Raw genomic sequence first — 19,418 nt, forward strand, 5'->3', positions numbered from 1 at the left:
GAGCCCGATGCGGGGCTCCATCCCAGGACTCTGAGATCATGACCTGAGCCGAAGGCAGCGGTTTAACCCACTGAGCCACCCAGGCGCCCCTCAAATAAATAAATCTTGAAAAAAATAAGATAACAGGGATGCCTGCATGGCTCAGTCAGTTAAGCAGCTCCCTTTGACTCAGGTTGTGATCCCAGGGTCCTGGGATTGAGTCCCACATGAGGCTCCTGGCTCAGCTCCCTTTGCCTGCTGCTCCTTGTGCTCACTCTCTGTCTCTCTCTGTCTTTCTGACAAATCAAAATAAATAACGTCTTTAAAAAAAAAAATACCAGCGTGAGTGTTAATGCTAAGTAAAGGAAGGCTAAATGCACTATAAATTTCCTTTGCAGTTCTTCAATCCCACTAAGGATGTACAGTCAATATCTTGCAAAAGAAAAAAAGAAGAAGGAAAGCAGAAAATGAAAAATAAGATAACAGAAATAGCACCAACTATGTCAGTTGTGAGAGTTGTAGACTGTTACTGTTTCTGATGTTCACATAGTCCCATCTTTAGGCTGAGAGAGCCCCTTCAAGTTCTCTTTCCTTGTTTTGTTTATTTCCTTGGTTTTAAGCTGGGATTTATTGAGTCATTGTGTCAGCTGAGGCTGCTTGCTTTACACATATTACCTCACTGAGTTTTTATTGTCTTATATGAGGTAAATACTTCTATTTCTATTTGAACGACACAGTCAAAATTATATTGAGTAGATAATCTACCAGTATACATTGTGTAACTAGCCATGTTAAAAGGAGATTTTTAGAGACACTTGGGTGGCTCAGTTAAGTATCTGTCTTCGGCTCAGGTCATGATCCCAGGGTCCTGTAATTGAGTCCCACATTGGGCTCCTTGCTCACCAGGGAGCCTGCTTCTCCCTCTGCCTGTCACTCCCCCTGGTTGTGTGCGAGTGCCTGCTCTCTCTGACAAATAATTTTTTTTTTTAAAGATTTTTAGACTGGATTTAAATCCTTAGCTGAGGGAAGACTTAAAATTAATGGGAAAAAATGACCTATCAGATAAAGGGCTAGTATCCAAAATCTATAAAGAACTATCAAACTCAACACCCAAAGAACAGATACTCCAGTCAAGAAATGGGCAGAAGCATGAACAGACATTTCTGCAAAGAAGACATCCAACTGGCCAACAGAGACATGAAAAAGTGCTCAACATCACTTGGCATCAAGGAAATACAAATCAGAACCACAGTGAGATACCACCTCACACCAGTCAGAATGGCTAAAATTCACAAATCAGGAAATGACATATGTTGGCGAGGATGTGGAAAAAGGGGAACCCTCCTACACTGTTGGTAGCTGGTGCAGCCACTCTGGGAAACAGTATAGAGCTTCCTCAAAAAGTTGAAAATAGAGCTACCCTATGACTCAGCAATCACACTACTGGGTATTTGCCCTAAAGATACAAATGTAGTGATCTGAAGGGCACATGCACCCAAATGTTTATAGCAGCAACGTCCACAATAGCCAAACTGTGGAAAGAACCTAGATGTCCACCAACAGATAAATGGGTAAAGAAGATATGGTATAGATATACAATGGAATACTATGCAGCCATCAAAAACTGCAAAATCCCCCTGGGGCTAATAATACATTATATGTTAATTTAAAAAATAAATTATTTTTAAAAAATCATGAAATCCTGCCATTTGCAACAACGTGGATGGAACTAGAGGTTATTATGTTAAGTGAAATAAGTCAGTCAGAGAAAAACAATTACCATATGATCTTTCTGATACAAGGAATTTGAAAGGGAGAGTGGGGGAGTTCTTGGGGGTTAGGGAGGGGGAAAAAATGAAACAAAAAGGGACCAGGGAGGGAGACAAACCGTAAGAGACTCTTAAACTCAGGAAGCAAACTGAGGGTTGCTGGGTAGTTAGGGGAAGGGATAGTGTGACTGGATTATGGACATTGGGGAGGGAGGGTATGTGCTATGGTGAATGCTGTGAAATGTGTAAGCCTGATGATTCACAGATCTGTACCTCTGAAGCAAGTAACACATTATATGTTAATAAAAAGAAAAAAAATTAGGGACACCTGGGTGGCTCAGTTGGTTAGGCAGCTGCCTTCGGCTCAGGTCATGATCCCAGCGTCCTGGGATCGAGTCCCACATCGGGCTCCTTGCTCCTCTGCCTTCCACTCTGTCTGCCTGTGCTCGTTCTCACTCGCTCGCTCTCTCTGACAAATAAATAAATAAAATCTTTAAAAAAAAAAAAAAGAAAAAGAAAAAAAATTAATTGGAAAAAGATCACAGAGAAAAAGGAGGATAAGCTTAACTGTATAAACATTTAAAACTATACCTAAAAATAAGGCAGAGCAATTTTATAAGAGTGGATTCATTCATTTAATATATTTATTTATATGTTGGGGGCAGGTGGTGATCTAGAAATGAACAAAAGTCCCTGCCCTCCTGGAACTCCCCAAATAGTTGAAGCCCTACACTAAACACCATTTCTTCCTCTTTGACCTGTGAATTGTGATTATGGGAATATACGCTAAAGAAAGAATCTGAAAGGCTAAGAAAAAGAAGTTTATTGTGTTATCCTGTACAGTTACAAAAAGTGAGAGACAACCAAAGTATCCAACAGTTGGTGGGGCATGGTTAAGTAAAATTGTGGTGCATTCATTACAGTGGAATGGTAGACACCATTAGTTGACATAATGTGTTAGTTTCAGGTGTACAACATGATTCAATATAGTATATATTGGGAAATGATCACAATAAGTCTAGTTAGCATCCATCACCACACATAGTTAGTTTTTTTCCTTGTGACAAGAATTTTTAAGATCTACTCTCAGCAACTTGCTAATAATACACAATACAGTGTTTTTAGCTAGAATCACCATGTTGTACACTGCATCTCCAGAACTTACTTTGTGAATGGAAATTTGTACCTTCTGACTATCTTCACCCATTTTGCCTGTCTCCCACCCCCAGTGCAGAACTTTTCATAAGACTTTGGCAATTGCTTGTTATATTAAGAGACTAAAACAAGGCACAGAGTATGGCGTGTTCACAACTAGAAACTAGAATGGAGAACAGAAGGAAATAAGGGAACTATCTGTGGATGCAGATGGACAATTTATTTATAATACTTAGTGCTTTGTAGTTTTTATGAATTTTATAATAAGGAGGAAAAGAGATGTATACCTGTTTCATTGGTAGCATACTACCCAAAGGAAAATACTCTGAAGAGTGTAAAATACTGATGTATGGGTTGAACCTATGGCTTTAAGTGATCGTTTGTATGGTACTAATGTGTTTGCCTCCTTCTGCCACTAGGGGGCAGACCGGGCCGTTCCTGTCCTGATCATTGGCATCCTGGTGTTCCTGCCAGGATTTTACCACCTGCGCATCGCCTACTATGCATCCAAAGGCTACCGGGGTTACTCCTACGATGACATTCCAGATTTTGATGACTAGCTAACCCACCCTCAACCCTGAGGAGAAGAGTCACAGATGGGACTAAGACCAGCTTTAAGATACTGAGCAGATACTGGCAAAGGGCTAAGGCATTCTGCAGTTTGCAGATGTTAAACAAAAGAATGGGTCCATCCTCAAGATGTCAACGGAGCTTACAATTACAAAATAACTAATTAGGACATGCTCTATTTTTCATCTCCTGGCTCTGGCAAAAGCTGATAAGTTTTTCCACACGAATGTGTATCTTGGAAGAGTAGCAATGTTAATGATGTGGGAAAGCAGGAGGTTCTTGTGTAGTGCAGAATGTTAGAGTTCAGCATTTCTTTTAAATAGTCCTCATTGTCAGTTCTGGTAGCAAATGGAAGAATTTAATATGTCAAATTTCATGTTACTAGTAATTTATTTTGAAAACATCTAAGTAGCTTACCCCTACACTCATCTCTCACTTTGTGTTCTAGTGGAAGACCTTGGCAAATCAAATGTCAGTGTAGGTGCATCTGTAATATTTTTTACTTGCTTTCTTATTAACAGCAGCCAGGACTTTTTTAAGTCTCAGAGCAAGTTCCTAGAAGGTAAACACCCCTCTGTTCACCAGTCCTTGGTCAGCCACCAGTAAGCTGGCCATCATAAAATATGGGTTATTCTGTTCTTTGTAGATCAAGATGTTCTGTATATCATGCCTTTAAGGACTGGATTTTGGCTGTTTCCTAAGGAAAAAAATGTAGATAAGTGGTTGTTATTTAGAGATTATAAACCTGTTGTTAGCATCTTGCATTATGATGTCATTCTGCTGAAGATTTCAAGACTCAGCCTGGATCCCTAAATGGACTAGACTGCCTTAGTTTGATTCTGGTTCCTAGCTTGCACAAAGTGACATATTCAAAAGAAATTAAAATGTCAAAATCTAAACCTAGACTTCCAGTGAGTTAATTTCAAGTATATTTCAGAAAACATTTTAATGATTATATGATACCTTTGATCCCAGTACCCAGGACCACCTTCCTTTTTAGATAATGGGCCTTGTGGGTCAGACTGCTTTTCAGTCATCCTCTTATTTTGAGCTTATGGACATGGGCAACTAGAAGCCTGGAAGGGCCATCAACTGAGATTTGGAGGGCTCTGGGTAGAGCAAGTTTATTGGGGGAGGTGAGTTTACTTTTGGATGTGTTAAATTGTAGATGCATACTCTACATCCATATGAAACTGTTTAGTAGGCAATTGCAAACTGTGGATCTGGAGTTCAGGAGATAATTTAGGCCAGGGATAGAAATTAGGGAGTCATTGTTGGGACAATATCTAAAAGCTGGATGACATTACTCACAGAGTGAGTGCATATGGGGAAAAAACTAGCATTCGGGAAATGAAGGACAGAGGGGTGTGATGTGAAGCAACCTCTGAAGTTAGGTGCATTTGGTAACGGGAGAGGAGTGTGGGGAGGCCAGTACTCAATTGAAGCTCCTGGACCTTGACACTGGAGTTGTAAAGAGATCGATAAAGCTTTATACTGGGAACTGTTTTCTTTTGTTTTTAAAGATTAATTTTTTTTTATTTATTTGAGAGAGTGAGAAAGCACAAGAGAGGGGAGGGTCAGAGGGAGAAGCAGACTCCCTGCTGAGCGGGGAGCCTGATGCTGGACTCCATCCTGGGTCTTGTTGATCCTGGGACTCCATGATCATGACCTGAGCCAAAGGCAGTGGCATAACCAGCTGAGCCACCCAGGCTCCCATCGTGGGAACTGTTTGTAAAGCAAAGATCAGACCAGAAGGTTTTAGCCAAACCAAATTATTTGGTCCTTTTTTTTAAGATTTCATTTATTTGAAAGAGAACGAGCAAGGATAGGGGAGAGGGGAAGCAGACTTGCGGAGCTTGAGCAGGGCTCAATCCCATGACCCCAAGACAACAACCTGAGTCAAAATCAGGAGTCAGATGTTTAACCAACTCAATCACCCGGGTACCCCTCAAGTGTTGTTTACAGACTCCCTGTAACTTTGCATTGACAGTAAGTGTGTATCTTGGTCCTTTTTAGAAAACATCTAAGTCTAAATAACAATGGTGAGTGTTTCTTGAACCTTTGCCAAATGTGACAAGCACTTTTATTCCTTACTGTTAAATTTTAATCCTTAGAAAAAAACACCAAGTTGGATAGTATTCATAGGTAATAGGTTGGACATTTGGGACTCAAGGTAAAGCCTGAATTCCCCTTACCAAGTATGAAAGCCCGAATGCCTTTAAGGGCCAGGCAAGTGAAGAAGGGGTATAGGTGGAGAGAGCCAAGGACAGTAGTGGGGACCCAAGTCAATTGTCAAATGTATATTTTACCTAAAAGCAGCCTCCTCCCTACCCCTGTCCCCCATGATGTTGGCTGAACCATATGCTTTAGCTTTATAAAGAGTTGTTTTTTTTTTTGTTTTTTTAAGATCTTATTTATTTGACAGACACAGAGAAAGAGAGAACACAAGCAGGGGGAGTGGGGGAGAGAGAAGCAGACTTCCTACCAAGTAGGGAGCCCAGTGTGGGCCTCCATCCCAGGATCGATTCCAGGACGCTGGGGTCATGACCTGAGCAGAAGGCAGATGCTTAATGACTGAGCCACTCAGGCGCCCATAAAGATTTTCTTATTTGTGCAACAACTCTCGGGCCTCTTGTCATTTCCAAGGCTAAAAATCCTCCCCGTTGCATCAGCTGTTCTACTGTGATGGAGATTCAGACTCGTTCCCCCTGGATAAGCTTCGCCTGGTCAGTGTGTATGTTCCTTCCTGCCAGGTTTTGTGAGGTGCTAAGGACATAACAGGAAAAACTGAGCATGGTCAGTGAGGAGCAGAGGTTGCAAACTAGTGGACACATGTTGGCCTGCATTTTGTTTTTCAAAATGGAAAGGTTCACGTTTTGATTTGGGGATTTTCTTGAAAAATCTCTAGATTTTTCTTCCTTCCTGAGAGGCTACAACCAACTGAAACAAGGTAGTAAAGCAGCTTTAAGCAGAATTCTCCAGGTCACCACAGTCCTCACCACTGCTTGCTTGTGTGCCCAACCCACTAGTTGTTTTCATTAAGGGCAAGAGTGTCTCAGAGTCTCACAAAGTCTAGCACAGTGTTTGTGGGCACTTAAGTTTCTTAAATGAAGAACCAAAGTTCTTCATTTCCATCCCAGGATGCTGTGTTAGGTTCCTTCGAGGTGTGGATAGTTGGGCTGGTGCTATTTGATTCCGATGGTCCTAGATGACCCTCCTGTTGGCTGCCGAGCAGGCCAGCTCCTCAGATTGATTTGAGTCCACTCCACCTAATACTCTGCTCAGCCGTTGAGCCCAGTTCACAGCCACCTGCATGTTCCTGCCTTCGGGGTCCTGGGGTGTCCCTGCCAGCTGGCACCAAAGAGCCTTCTGTTACTGGTTCAGTGGAAGCTGGTGGAGGGACCTTCAAAGGGTTATAAACCAGATTAACTTGCCTTGGTTGACTTGTGTCCTCTAAACTATCTTGAGGTTTCTCTCTTAGACATAATCCCTTAGGCTCCTGGCCTCACGAGTTTGGTTAGGGTTTAGTGCCAGGGTGGGGAGGGTTGAGTCTTATTAGCTGTGAGGCTTTGGGCAAATTAGTCTGGAGCTTCACTTGCCTTATACAGTGGGGATAAGCCAGTTCCTACCTGTGAGGGTAAATGTGAGGACTCAATAAAACCATGGGGGAGGGCTCTGCACATACAGCCTTTCGCACGGTAAGCGGGGTTAATGGAAGCTGCTGTTGGAGGAAGTGAAGGCAGTCACTCCTTTGGCTTCGGGGAGTAGTTTCTCAGGTGAAACTCAGGAGGGGAGAGAGCCCATCTGCTATCCCTGGGCCCAGCCTGTAGAATCTGCTGTTCCATGGTGGACCGCCCTGGAGTTAGGGGCCCGAGCTAGCATGGCAGCTGTCCCCAGCCAAGGCAGGCCTCCCTGACCTGACAGAATGGAGGGAATGAGACAGTCTCCAGCCTCTGGCCCTCCATTAGCATGCAGCTGGTGGGCACACTGTGTGCTCCAGTCCTGAATGCAAGGGGAAGGGAGAGTACCAGAGCACCCCGTTGTAGCCATCATGTGGGGCACAGAGGCCTGTGCTCCAGAAGGCCCTGCGGGGAGGTCCTCGGAGACGCAAGGTGGTGTAGTGGTCGCTCTAGCAGACCAGCTTGCCTGGAGCTTGTTCTTCCCCCCTTCATCTTCCGTGGGCCCTGTTCTCACCTCTTTCTCCACTTTTTCCTCCTTAGTCTTGGCCCTTGCTACTCGATGCATGGCCTGCAACCAGGAGTTTGTTACAAATGCAGAATCTTGGGCCTGCCCGAGCCCTGTTAAATCCAAGCCTGCGTTTCGACGAGACCTGTACTGTGTCGGTGCCTGAAGAGCACTGTTTGGGGCTCCCTGTGCCTCTTAATCCGTTTCTTCCCTTTGGGCCTGGACCTCCTCTGGCAGCACCAATGGCTGAGTTGGGGGGGACCAAAATTTAGAGCCCCCCCTCCTTGGTCCACCATGATTCTCCAGCCGGTAACACCCAGTGTCTTGAGGAAGCTTCACAGAAATGGCACAGACACAACACAGGGAGGCTTTGTGAAGATGCTTCGCATGAGCATTGAGAAACCGAAACAAGTTCCACAGGTGGGGAAGGTCTGTGGCAGGAGCTGGAGCACATTCGAGTGCTCTGAAGGCCAGGGGAAGGGAGCTGTGTGATTTAAGATGCAGTGAGAGGGAGGATGTATTTTCCTGCATATGTGAGAGGGAGGCTTTGTGACTCAGGAGTTTCCCCTGAACCCTGGAGGTGCTGTCGTTCCTCCCTAGCTCTGTGGGTCTTTATTACCTCCATGCTTTCATCCCTCTTACTAACAGGAGAAGAGCCAACTAGAAAATGCTCCAGTCTTGGCTAAGGCGTTGATCCTTCAGGAGGGTTTTCTCTGGGATTAATATCCATAAAGTTTGCTCTGAGACCACCACCCTCAGAACCAGTATACTCCTACAACTGAAAAGGTGACAGCAGCTGAATCACCGACACAGCTAGGAGGGTTTGTGGCCTGGCGGAGTGGAGATGACAGGCACCAAGCAAGAGTTGTCACCAACAGGGGCTGGGACTGAGACAGATCTCTGGATATAGCTGCAGGCTCCTGTCCCGTTAGCCAGGATCTGAACATTTGAAGACTTCAGAGCATATTGCCAGGGTATTTGCCAAGAGCACCAGGTTTCCCCTTCTCGGGGACATCAGCAAATGCCGGGTATCTTCTCCATTTAATGGAAGTGAAACCACAGTGGGACCAGAAGAGCTTGGAATGAATGGGCCCAAGATCAAGGACTCCTGCTCATTCTGAACATTGACTCAAGATTGTCTTCCACTGTATTCCTCTCCCAGGGCTGCTGGCAGGGTAGAGTACATTTACTATTTACTTTCCAAGGCCTGGGTCACCAAAACTTGGAACTTGAGAGTACTTTGAGGGCAAGATATCTCTTTATTAAAACAACTCAACTTAAACATTAACTGAAAAAGTAGACTACAGAGCTTTGAAGGCCACTGTATCTTGATACAGTTAGGTCCTCTAGATGCCTTAACCATTAACAGTCACAGCTTTAATCTAACCTTAGTTTTATCTCCAGACTTTGTTTTAGATCTGTCTGTTAATTCACCTTGAATTCTACTTTTGAGTTTATTCATGAAATGCTTTTTGGGTACCTACTATGGACATTTGCCAGATATCAAAAAGGAATCTTGCACTTCCTCCAGAAGTTTACAACTTACTTAGGGAGGAGAGCTCCATATCTGACCTAGCTAACCAATGTAATAAGTAATATTTATCCACTAATAATTTAGACAATTGTTGCTCTGCTAGGTGGATTGGAGAGGAAAGGAGGCTCAGCAGGCTCCGAGCAGGACTGGTGGAGACAGGACTTGAGCTGGACCAAGGGCAGATGGGAGGGAACTTGGATGAACTTGTTTCCCTTCCCCACACCCACATAACACATACACTGGTAATGGGTGTCGTGTTCAGGCAGGGCATTGGGAGAGTTGGAGATAAAGGTTGCCTAGGTTACGTGGGACTAGGCTGTGACCAGCTAAAGAATGAGAAACTATGGTAGTTTTCTTTTTAAACTTTATTTTTCATAAGCAGTTAAACCAGGCTTATTATGAAAATCATTTGTTCTTAGCAATCCCTGCTCCTTCATTCCCCAAGGGACAAACCACCCACCTTACCCACCTTTGGTTCTTCCAGCTGAATCTCCTTGTATTGACTTTGAGCTCTCTACATGATACATTACCACTTCACAAATTTTCAGTACTAGGCCTAACCAGTTGACTTTAAGTGGAGATTTTGCTCCGTTCCCTCACTGTCTCCTATCCTCACATACTTGCAAGCCCTCCATTTTCTCCTTGTAACTGTGTCATTTTAGATGAATCCATATTCAACACTGTGATGTGATGTGACATACATTTTGACTTAAATCTCCCTTCTGGCTCAACTTTTAGCTTTCCCTGGAGCTGACAATCTTGTTTCATTTGTTTATGTGATCTTCTATGTACTGTCACTAATTCAGACTCTGCCATTTCTATATGTACCCCTGGTGTTCTGTCCTTGTCATCAGGAACTCCCTCTAGAGCCCGTTGCCCTTTCTTTACCTGCTTATTGTCCTCCAGAGATGAGGATGTGACTGCGGAGCCCTCAACCATCCCATGTGACTTCTGTGGAGATGTCTGGTGCCACTCAGATTTCAGGTTCTTCGGTTGGCTACTGTTGCATTCAGTGTTCTGACGTTTCACAGGGACACATCTTGTTGTTGGCCCCTTTTTCTTCAGCATAGGTGCTCTGGTAACTCATATCTTTTAGTGTTAGGGAATTTTCTGAAATGAATTTCATTGATAATTTCCTTCACTCTGAAGTCTCTGTTTTCTGTTTCTGGAATTGTTTCTTTAGGGGTTGGCCCTTACCTTTTCTCTCCGATTTTTCGTATTTTTGTTATTTTTCCATATTTTGTGTTTTTTATCTTCTTTATGGAAGGCTTACTTGCCTCTGTCTTCCAATGCTTCTGTCATGCTTTTTGGTTTTTTGCTATCGTGGTTTCAATGTCCAAAGAATCTCTTTAATGTTCAAAGTGTTCTTTTTATGGCAATAAAGTTTTATTTTGTGGCCTAACATCTTTTCTTATGTCAATATATTATCAGTGTACATATTAATCAGGGCACTTGTTTCGCTCAGTTGGTAGAGCATGTGACTCTTGACATTGAGTCTTTTTTTTTTTTTAAAGATTTTATTTATTTATTTGACAGAGATCACAAGTAGGCAGAGAGGCAGGCAGAGAGAGAGGGGGAAGCAGGCTCCCCGCTGAGCAGAGAGCCCGATGTGGGGCTTGATCCCAGGATCCTGAGATCATGACCTGAGCCGAAGGCAGCGACTTAACTCACTGCGCCACCCAAGCGCCCCTTGACCTTGAGTCTTGAGTTCAAGCACTACCTTGGGTGTAGAGCTTATTAAAAAAAAAAAAAAAGGAAAGAAACAGGGACGTCTGGGTGGCTCAGTCAGTTAACCCTCTGACTTCAGCTCATGTCATGATCCCAGGGTCCTGGGATCGAGTCCTGCATTGGGCTCACTGCTCAGTGGGGAGCCTGCTTTTCCCTCTCCTGCTCCCTCTGTTTGTGCTCTCTCTCCCTGTCAAATAAATAAAATCTTTAAAAAATATATTTTTAAAAGACATAAAAACACTCATTTATCAGCATAACAGGCAGAATGGTCCTTTAAAAATACATCACATAGGGGCGCCTGGGTGGCTCAGTGGGTTAAAGCCGCTGCCTTTGGCTCAGGTCATGATCTCAGGATTCTGGGATCGAGCCCCACATGGGGCTCTCTGCTCAACGGAGAGCCTGCTTCCTCCTCTCTCTCTCTCTCTCTGCCTACCTGTGATCTCTGTCTGTCAAATAAATAAATAAAATCTTAAAAAATATATATATATCACATCATGTCATTCCTCTCAACACACCACAGTGAGTCTGTATCTGACTCACAGGGAAAGCCCGGGTCCCTGCAGGGACTGATGTGCCCCAATGTCATTGGCCCCCTGTCATTGGCTCTTCTACCTCTGTTCACCGACTGCAGTCACACTGGCCTCCTCTGTGTTCCTTGACTTCTCCAGACCCACTCCCACCTTAGCACCTTGGCACTGACTGTTCCTTCTGCCCAGAATCCCTCACTTCTTCAAAATTTTGCTCAGATTGCATCTTCTCAGTAAGGCCATGGCCTCCATGAGTAATGCTGCAACCTGCCACACTCTCATCCCATCCATGCCTAGAGCACCCCCACGCCTGGCCTCCTTTTCCCACTCAACTCTTCTTTCCCATGGTAAATGTCACATTCTAACTCGCTAATTTTACTTACTTACTCCGCGTGTTCTTCATTGTTCCATTTCACTCCCTCACCCCACCCCCACTTAGAAGGGCAGACCTCTCTGCTTTGTTCACTGATGTTCCCAGCACATTAGAACCATGCTTGGCACGTGGGACACCAGTAGTCTTCGCTGAGTGAAAGAATATGTGAATGGATGAATCTTATGGAGGATTTTCATGGTTGGTTTGTGAACTTTCCATCTCCCTGCATACTGGTCTTTTCTCTAGGTTGCTTTTTCTATTTCTTTGCTTCAGTCTTGACCTTCCAGGTGATCCATGGCTTTCAGCTCATGCAAAAGAGTGAGGACACAAAACCCAGCACAGCTCCATGCCTTGTTGACCATGGGATGGATCCTCTGCACAATAGTCTGCCTGGGCCATTCACAAGGGAGTACTCATGGTCAGTAACTTTAGATCTTTCCCTGAGGCTTATCTTTCCCAGACAGGGCTAGCCACCAGTGCCTGGGAACCAAGCTGGCAACCTAGGCTGGGAGTCTCGATTTCTGCTTAGCCCCCTGCTCTCAGTTGGCTCCTCCCACCTCGGCTGGTATTGCCCAGCTTCTCAGTCAAAAGCCTGATTTCACAACTTTCTCCAAAGATCAGACTTCCAGATTCCTGCCAGGATGCTGGAGTGATCTTTGCTTAGAGCTGAGAAGAGATAGAGTGTAACTCATTTTTTTTTTAATTTTTATGCATGGATTCATACCTCAGGGGCTTTGCTATACGCCTGTTTCCTTCTTTCCCCCAAAATCCCTCAAGGCCTGAATTCTGCCTTCTTCCCACCACCCCGCATCCAGATAAGCTGGTGTCATCCGCAGTGTCATCTGCCTGCTGCTTGGACTCCGGTCACCTACGCATTCTCTGTTATTAGACCCAGTTGCTCAGCCTTTGCTCACACTTCGGCTGACCTCGCTGAGTCAGGAGACCCAAGCACTGCTTCACTCACTGACTTGTTTAACCAAAACTGCTCAAGAAATACATGTTCTGACAGTCCCCAGAACGGCTTCTTCCTTTTCAAATCTCTACCCTGGAAAAGACTCCTTTTTCTTTTTTAAGGGAAATCAGATTAGAACAAATTGGTTTTGTTTTTAAAGACCATCCTGTTGCTCTTTGAGATCCTTAGAAAGCCCCATAGAACGAGACCTGGCAAAGAGTAGGTCCTGAAGTTCAAAACACAGTGAGTAATTGAAGGTCTGCAATGAGGGTAAAAGGCAGCAGGTCAAAGGTGTGGTTGTCTGTGGTCCAGGAAGGAGACAGCTGCATGTTGAAATCTGTCTGGACAAAGCCAGACCTGGGAGAGCATCTCTGGTCATCTGGGGTCATTCTGGGGTTTCCCTGCTACCTGGTCATTTCCCAGGCTTCGAAAATCAGTAATTTATTTAAATACAGAACTGTATCAAGTAAAAAAAATTAAACGCCCTCCATTATGAGTTTGCCGTTGTATTCTTTCAGGAAAAAAAAAGTGCGTATATAAAGCCATATGCAGATTGTTTTTCAGCTCTTTTCATTGTCAAATAATATACATATACAGAAAAGCACACAAAACATACATGTATGGCTTAGATAATTAGAAAGTGAAAACTCAGGGAAGCACCTGTCAAGTCAGGGATCACCAGATGGGCATCCTGGGCAGATGGGGCGACGCAGACAGTCAGGTGAGCGGCGACAAAGCAGATGTCGCCCCAGAGCAGCCTGACTCGGTTCTGGCCAGTACATTGTGACAGGAGGATCCTGAGAGAAGAGGCAGGCTGGTGAGATCTTGGAGAGCCCTTTGTGGCAGGGGAAAGAGGCCAGCCTCCTGTCCCCCACCCTAGCTGGGGTTCCGGTTCTTCTCTTCACTCTCAGCTCATCCTCTACTTCTGCTAAATAACCCACAGAAAGTATAACTTTCCTCCTCTGAGGCTACAAGATCAGAACAGAAAATTCCAGCCTTTGATCAAGCCCACAAAACTCCTGACACTGGATAAAAACAGACTCTTTTGGGTAAAGATGAAAAGAGGCACATGAAGAGATTCGAGAACACAAAAGAAAATGGAGCAGGCAAATGAGGAGAGTGTTGCTTCAGTAATGGGATATGGGTGCCAAGAGGAGATTCATGTTTGTAGCGAGATTGGAGAGGACATCAGAGCGGTCACTCGGAGTCCACGAATACTCCTTTCAGATGAACTCAGGACTCAGGAGTAGACACTCAGAGAAGGCATCTTTAAAAACATGAGGAATCGGGGCGCCTGGGTGGCTCAGTGGGTTAAAGCCTCTGCCTTCAGCTCAGGTCATGATCCCAGGGTCTTGGGATCGAGCCCTGCATCGGGCTCTCTGCTCAGCGGGGAGCCTGCTTCCTCCTCTCTCTCTCTGCCTGCTTCTCTGCCTACTTGTGATCTCTGTCTGTCAAATAAATAAATAAAATCTTTAAAAAAACAACAACAACATGAGGAATCAATATCAAATGCCATACAGTATAATCCCAGATGCATTACCTTTAAAATCAGAAGCAGGGGAAAGGTATCCACTAACACCTGTCATTCTGGTTAAACAAAGCAAAAGTGGGCTTGAATCTCAGTTCATTGATTGAAGTTTGCAATAGGGAAGGTGTTCATCTTTTCTGCTTTTTAAATAATTCCACTGAATTCCAACCACGAGTCATCATGCCACCAGGAGACTGAAACGTACTTACTTAGGATGGGAATGTCCCCTCACTGCCCAGTTTGCCATCTCAGTTGCAGGAGGGGGCTTCCAGTGGTGCCAAGGCCTCCAGAGAGAGGAAGCAGCTGGCCCTTGTGTTTCTTCACTAGTGTTTGCCGAGATAAACTTTGGTCTAGAGGTTAGGTGTTGGTCCATCTGTGTAGCTGTGGTGTCCCATGTTCTCAGCTGCACATTTTCCTAGGTCTCTGTTGCTCAACTCCTTCTGCAGCTCCTCTGGGTCCGTGAGAACATCAGGTGGCCCAAGTGGTTCTTCGCTGCCTCAGGGTTCCTTCTGAACACACAGCAAATCATTCCCCTGCTCCTCGCTGCATGCCGGGGTGCGTGGGAACTGTGTGGGCCATCTCCAACCCAGCCATCCAGCTCTGCCCAGAGCCCTTTCATTTCTCAAAGAAATGATAGAATCATGCTGCTTCCAGGCTCTACTTAGAAAAGGGCATGGGCCCCCTCCGATTGCAGTTTCCCAGTTGGTCAAGGGTATCTGTTGTTCTCTGGCTGGTAGCTCTCCTCGCCCAGCCCCCGCCCTGCATTTATGGCTGGGCTCCTGGGAGTGGGGGTGATGTTCTAGACCCACTGGCTTCCTTCTAACTCTCCTCCTTTCTCTCAATCCGGAGCCTTCTGGTTACTGTAAAGAAGCACTCCACTAAAGCACATCAACTAAAGAAGTGAATCTGAAGATCAAACAAGCTGTGATGAAACAGCTTCCATTTCACTTCCAGTTGTCGCGCAGCAATATTTTGGTCCATACACCGTACAGTGAGGCCAGTCTGCTTATCATGCAAATATTTGGATCCTGTGGTGACAGCAAATTGCTATAAAAGTTTCTAAATGATTCCTCTCCATACCTGTACTTACTTCATCATGGGCCACGATTAAACAGCTCAAGGGCCAGCAGAGGTCAGAGGCCACATTGAGGAACCTGGTATGAAGGCTGTCACCTCCTCCACTGTTCTTTTAAATCTGGTAAAGACCTCCAAAACTGAAAGTTCATAGAACGTGGGGCACCTGGGTGACTCAGTTAGTTCAGGGTCTGACTCTTGGATTGGGCTCAAGTCGTGAGCTTAGGGTCGTGGGCTGGAACCCTATGTCAGGCGCGGGGCTCAGTGTGAAGTCAGCTTGTCCCTCTCCCTCTGCTTCTCCCCCCACTCACATACTCACTCTCCCAAATAAATAAAGTCTTTTTTTAAAAAGATTTTATTTATTTATTTGACAGACAGAGATCACAAGTAGGCAGAGAGGCAGAGAGAGAGAGAGAGGAGGAAGCAGGCTCCCTGCTGAGCAGAGAGCCCGATGCGGGGCTCGATCCCAAGACCCTGGGATCATGACCTGAGCCAAAGGCAGAGGCTTTAACCCACTGAGCCACCCAGACGCCCCCCAAATAAATAAAGTCTTAAAAAGACTCCAAGAACATGACTTCCCTTTCCTGTGCATTCTGCTATGTCACCCCTTCCCAAAGCCAGTGGGCACAGAGTACCCTAGCTGCTTGCCAGGCTGGAGAGAAGTGGTCATGAGATCACAGAAAATAGTGGAAATGAAAATTGCATCAGTCCACACAGCCAGTTTCCCTCTTGCTGCAGAAATGAGAAGTTATAAGATTGGGTTGTTGTTGTTTTTAATGAGGAAAGTGGAAAATTAATGATAATTTGGAAGTAAGCAGATTACAAACTATAGAATGGTTTTATTAAGGAAGTTCAGTAGTGAACTTCCTTGATGAAACAGTTACAAAGAAGGTCAAGATCAAGAGTGTTTCTGCTGGGCTAGAATAACTATTAGAAAACAATACAGCAAGGGTGTCATTCACAATGACTATGAAACTAAATATTTGGAGGTCAAATGAGTAGGAAGTTACTGAATATACTTGGAAAACATCAGAAGACCTTACTGAGATATCTAGACTGTATTAGTAGTAACTTATATATTGTGAAGAGGTGTCAGTTTGTCTCCAGTGCAATCCCTGTCTAATCAAAGTCACACAGGGGCTAAGAGGACTTCAAGTTGATTCTCAACTCAGTCTAGAAATTAAAGGATGACAATAACCAGGAAAAAAGTGTCAAAGGAGAACCCTGAAGTACTTAACTTCTTTGATATTCAATAGCATTACAAAGCTATGGAAATTAAAACAGTAACTATGCCCAGGCATCGACGGGGGAATCAGTGCAGCAGAAAGATGATCCAGAAAGATGCCTGAGGATCAATAAACATTTAGTATACGATAAGTGGACAATGAAAAGAGAGAAAGGATGGGTTATTTAATAAATAAATAAAATAAATTATTATTATTTAATAAATCCGTTGTTAAAACAACTGGTTAACAAATCTGCCCAATTCTCCTGGGCCTGTTTGGATTAGAGTTCCTCCTTTAGGGCTGGGTGCCATCACGTGATCGGCCCTGGCCAATGAGATGTGTGTTGGAGTGATAGGTGTCACTTCTTTTGGTGGGGAGGGGCAGAGGGACATGGAGAGAATCTTAAGCAGGCTCCACACCCATCGTGAGCCCAGTGGGATACAATGGGCTCCATCTCACAAGATGGGTGTCACTTCTGAGAAGAAGCTTTTAGGACCATTACACAATTTCCCATATTTTCACTCACCCTCAGCCTCAGTCCGGGAGTGAGCGTGACTCACAGCAGAGGCCCCAGCTGACCCATGATGAACATCTAGAGTGAGAGGGAAATAAACCTTTGCTGTTTTAAGCCACTGGATCTGGGGATTTCTGTTACACAGCTACCCTGACTGGTACAGCTGCTGTCTCCTACTCACAACTCTCTGAGGAAAAGCAATCCACACCAATGTATTAGAATTGCAAACCATCCATGTTTTCTGGAAGCATCTGCGTTTTCAAAGGGAGTGTTGGAGAAAAGGCATAGGCTATCCAAAAGAGTAAAGTATTGTGTGTAGGACCAGCTACGTAATCTGTGGGCCCCAGTGCAAAATGAAAATACAGACCAGTTGAGGGGCACATGGCTGGATCAGTCGGTAGAGCCTGACTTTTGATATCAGGGTTGTGAGTTTGACCCCCACGCTGAGTGTGGAGATTACTTAAAAATAAAATCTTTAAAAACAAATATACGGGGGCACCAGGGTGGCTCAGTGGGTTAAGCCTTTGCCTTCGGCTCAGGTCATGATCTCAGGGTCCTGGGATGGGTCCTGCATTGGGCTCTCTGCTCAGCTGGGAGCCTGCTTCCCCCTCTCTCTCTGCCTGCCTCTCTGCCTACTTGTGATCTCTCTGTCAAATAAATAAAATCTTTAAAAAAAAAAACAAATATAGGGGCGCCTGGCTGGCTCAGTGGGTTAAGCCTCTGCCTTTGGCTCAGGTCATGATCTCAGGGTCCTGGGATCGAGCCCCGCATCGGGCTCTCTGCTTCCTCCTCTCTCTCTCTCTGCCTGCCTCTCTGCCTGCTTGTGATCTCTGTCTGTCTTGACCTGTTGCTGGAAATTCTGATAATCATTATGAAATGTACACTTATGGGACATCCTGAGGTTGGGCCCTGTAGGGAAATACTTTTTTTTTTTTTTTAAATCAATTTTACCGTGGGGCGCCTGGGTGGCTCAGTTGGTGGGGCAACCGACTTTTGATTTTGGCTCAGATCATGATCTTCCAGGTCGTGGGATGGAGCCCCGTGCTGGGCTCCCTGCTCAGGTGGGGAGTCTGCTTGAAGATTCTCTCCCTCTGCCACTCCCCCTGCTCGTGCACGTGCATGCACTCTCTCTCAAATAAATAAATAAATCTTTAGAAATAATAAAAATTTTATTAAAAATTTTATTAAAAAAAATAAAAATCCATTTTACCAGGCTATAACTTACATGCCATAAGATAACACTTATTTGAACTGCCCAGCTTGCAGCACTTAGATAAATATATAAGCTCACATTCTGCTTGCTTTTTTTTTTTAATTGTGGTTAAAAAAAATACCTAACATTAAATTTACTATCTTAATTATTTTTAAGTGTCTGGTTTGATAGTGTGAAATAAATTCATATTTTGTGACCCACCATTAGGATCTTTTCATCTTGTAAAACTGAAACTCCAGTAAATACCAATTCCCCCCTTACTGCAGGGGAAATGTTTCTTTTTACTTAAAAATGGAGCATTCAGGGAGCACCTGGATGGCTCAGTGGGTTAAGCCTCTGCCTTTGGCTCAGGTCATGATCCCGGGGTCCTGGGATTGAGCCCCGCATCAGACTCTCTGCTTAGCGGGGAGCCTGCTTCCCTTCCTCTCTCTCTGCCTGCCTCTCTGCCTACTTGTGATCTCTCTCTGTCAAATAAATAAATAAAAATCTTTTGTTAAAAATGGAGCATTCAGAATGTATAAGGAACTTCTTAAAATAGTCTCAAAATAGGGCTACTTCCAGAAAAAGTCAGTGAGTCATTAAGGTGCAAATAAGGATCCTTAAGGGTGCAAATAAAAGAAAAACAGTCTGACTCAAATTGGCTAAATAGTAAAAGGGAATTTGGAGACTCCGGTAATAAAACATTCTTCTATCCAGAGCTTAAATGATGTGACCTGCCCTAGCTTCTCTCTTTGCCTCTCAGCTCTGTCCCTGGGGGCTGTGTCCTCTCCCAGACAGAGGACAGCACCACCAGCCCACCCTCTCTTTCTGGACCTTTCTGGCAACCCAGGCACATGCCTCCCCGGATCCCCACTGGATCAGCTCAGGTTTCCTGCCCTCAGTGGAACTGATCTCTATAACCAGAGCAATGGAGTCTGTTGATTATCTTAAGCCAGTTGGGGTCCATGTGGGAGCTCAGGTAGGGGGTTGATCCCTTAAAACTGCATGCCTGAGAATGGGAGAGCGACAATTTAACCAAGGAAAATTGGGTGCAGGTGATAAAGGGGGAACAGATGCTGGGGCAACATTGTGATGTTATCACTGATATGCAT

At 44.7% G+C, this 19,418-nt stretch overlaps 1 protein-coding gene across 1 annotated transcript in view; it reads left to right on the top strand.

The window, feature by feature from the left end:
- Positions 1-4,372, top strand: part of LOC132021747 (transmembrane protein 230) — a 16,830-nt gene extending 12,458 nt beyond the window's left edge. Inside the window, exon 4 of the mRNA XM_059406575.1 lies at positions 3,323-4,372. Within this exon, the coding sequence (XP_059262558.1) occupies positions 3,323-3,463 (141 nt within the window). The 3' untranslated portion in view covers positions 3,464-4,372. The remainder of the gene's footprint in view (positions 1-3,322) is intronic.
- Positions 4,373-19,418: the final 15,046 nt, after the last annotated feature.

The sequence above is a fragment of the Mustela nigripes genome, chromosome 7 (assembly GCF_022355385.1).
Source record: "Mustela nigripes isolate SB6536 chromosome 7, MUSNIG.SB6536, whole genome shotgun sequence".
Lineage (NCBI taxonomy): Eukaryota > Metazoa > Chordata > Mammalia > Carnivora > Mustelidae > Mustela > Mustela nigripes.